Genomic DNA, 2,865 nt, shown 5'->3' on the forward strand with positions numbered 1-2,865 from the left:
TGTGGTCGTGGTATTGCTAGGGCGAATCGACCCTACAGTGCAAAGATGTTAATGGCTCTACCACTGTTAAGTTTAAAATCTATACTTAATGTAATAAAACGTGCACAATACTTAGTTATGAGTATATTAGAGGAAGTTTGAGAGTAGCCCCAGTGGTAGAGAAGGTAAGAACGTTAGTTATGAGTGAGAGAGTGTGATGATTGTGTGAAAGGTGACATGATCAAGAAGGAAGTGACTAAGATGACGGATGATAGAGTTATGTGGAGGAGGAAATTGCGCCCACACTACGGGAGTAGGATAAGGTAGAATAATGTGCGTCTCATCAATTAAGGGTAGGCAGTGCAATTGCTTTATCCTGGGCTCTGCGTTTTGTCTCTGACAATGACAATGACAGCCCGATTGCGTACACATCGGCCTTTGAACGCCCTTTGTCCCACTTTGGAGACATAACAACAAGAAGAATGCAATTGCGTGGCAGCAATCATTTCGCTATTTCGGCGAATTTAACAATCGAGCTCCGTACTCACCAGTTGAGGACTTTAATCTGTCGCTGTAAGGCCTCGTTGACTTCATCAGCAGCGAACCCTGGAGTCACCTTCACTGGTGCTTCCTCTGTTAAATTACAAATGATCGATATGAAAAAAAACAACATTTTAAGACGTAATTCCATTTTAAAATAATAAAAAAATAATTTCTGTAATTTACTATTTGATTACAATGGTTAAATTTGAAAGTTAATGAATTAACTAGTTTTATAAATTTTAAACATCCAAAAACATTCTCAAAGTTACAACTTTTTTAACAACTAATGAATGTATTACTTGAGATAAGCAACTAACTTGAAATATCTCAAATTAAAACTAACACAAAATTAACACATGACACCATTTAGATACATGCAAAATTAAAATGACAAAATTAGTTTCTCTTTGAAAAGCATTAGCACAGTTAATATAAAAAAAAATTAAAACCGTCAAGTGTCAATATCATTCTGACTGTAACATCAACATAATAAAAACAACACTTTTTTTACTTATTTATATAAATCGTAACTAAAGTAACAGTAGGGCGCCCTGGGCGCCTGAGAGAAAAGGGCGTTATAGGGCAAATAACTCACATAACAATCTTAGCCCTCCCCCTTAGTTATAGTAAAAAGGAGGCTATATAAATCTCACCCAGAGCTATAGTAGAAAACTAACATTATTTAGTTAAAAAAGTTCAACACAAACAGTACATAGGTCTAAATGTAGTCTAATTCCCTTCCCCTTACCTTAAATGGAAAAGATGGGATGTTTTTTTAAACTATACAAAAAAAACTATCGACAATCTATATCTATACATCTATACTAATATTATAAAGAGGAATTATTTGTATTTTTGTATGTATTTGATTCACGCAAAAACTGGGCCGATTTTAAAAATTCTTTCACCATCAGAAAGGTAATTTATCTGTGAATAACGTAGGCTATATTTTATTATTACTAATGTTTAGGAACTATTAATAAACAGCGTGTTTCTGGACGCTGGCGTTAACAATTCACTAAACTCTTCTCAGCTTACGCTGCCTAAACCGTTAGAGGTATATAAAAATGATATATGAAAGAAATGTAGATCTCAAAAAGATCTACAGAAAGGTCCACGGTAGCATATATCTATCTTTAACCGTTTTCTTATAATTACCACATTTTTGTTTACAAAATGAACTAAAAACAAGCTATTATCATGTAGTGTGAAAAACATAATAAAATTATGCTTTCTACAAAAACAAAAAAATGCATTTAAACAAAAAAAAAGCTCTATGGCTCTTGGTTGTACATTCCAATATCCTTTGGCTGAACAGTAATTAAAAAAACATCCATGCAAACGGAAATCTTACGTTGTTCCTCTTTAGGCGCGGCTGGAGTCGTCACAGCTGGACATGTTAATAATATTATTCTCACATTTAAATTAGTAATTTTATTACATTAAAGGCGATTTGGCTACAAAGGAAGAGGAAGACCGAAGAAAGTATGGATGGATTGTGTGAAGGAAGATATGCTTAAGAAAGGAGTGGATTCAGATATGACGGCTGATAGAGATGTATGGAAGAGCAGCACATACTGTGCCGACCCTCCATAAGGGATAAGGGCAAGTGGATGATGATTACATTAAAGGCGATTTAATAATATAGACAATAAGCCATAATCCTGTTTAAATGAGATATTGTGTTTTCATATCTATACTACTACAGTAGAACCTCGATAACTCAAACCTCGGTAACATAAACCTCTATAACTTCAAAAAACAATATGTACCCTTCCCATCAGAACCCAAAAACTCTACAACATAGACCCTTGATAACTTAAAAACCTCTATAACTTAAAATATTTTGTGTTTCCCTTGGACTTTAACTTATCGTGGTTCTACTGTATTACAAAGAATAGGAAGAACGCAAGAAAAATCTAGTTTATAGAACCAAACGATTCATAACGATTTTTTTATTGTTGTTTTATAATTTACTAAAATTTAAACACAAAATCTCATTAACAAAGGTTTTACAACATCTTGAATGCATTAAAATAACCTTAGAAAAAAGAGAAATTTCAATATTATTAAGATTTAATTAAAGTAGGCAGTAAGTGCTAACAAAGGAAGTGGTGAGTTTGGAAGGTGGTGAGAATGGAGGAAGTTGTCAGAATTGGCAGGTGTTGAGAATGGAGGAAGTTGTCAGAATTGGCAGGTGTTGAGAATAGAGGAAGTTGTCAGAATTGGCAGGTGTTGAGAATGGAGGAAGTTGTCATAATTGGCAGGTGTTGAGAATGGAGGAAGTGGTGAGAATTGGAAGGTGTTGAGAATGGAGGAAGTGGTGAGAATTGGAAGTTGTTG

At 34.2% G+C, this 2,865-nt stretch overlaps 1 protein-coding gene across 1 annotated transcript in view; it reads right to left on the reverse strand.

The window, feature by feature from the left end:
- Positions 1 to 288: 288 nt before the first annotated feature.
- LOC106103302 (dynactin subunit 1-like) overlaps positions 289 to 2,865 on the reverse strand; it is an 8,870-nt gene continuing 6,293 nt past the window's right edge. Inside the window, exon 7 of the mRNA XM_013283035.1 lies at positions 289 to 612. Coding sequence (XP_013138489.1) covers positions 524 to 612 — 89 coding nt within the window. The 3' untranslated portion in view covers positions 289 to 523. The remainder of the gene's footprint in view (positions 613 to 2,865) is intronic.

This window comes from Papilio polytes, unplaced genomic scaffold, assembly GCF_000836215.1.
Source record: "Papilio polytes unplaced genomic scaffold, Ppol_1.0 DF823824.1, whole genome shotgun sequence".
NCBI lineage: Eukaryota > Metazoa > Arthropoda > Insecta > Lepidoptera > Papilionidae > Papilio > Papilio polytes.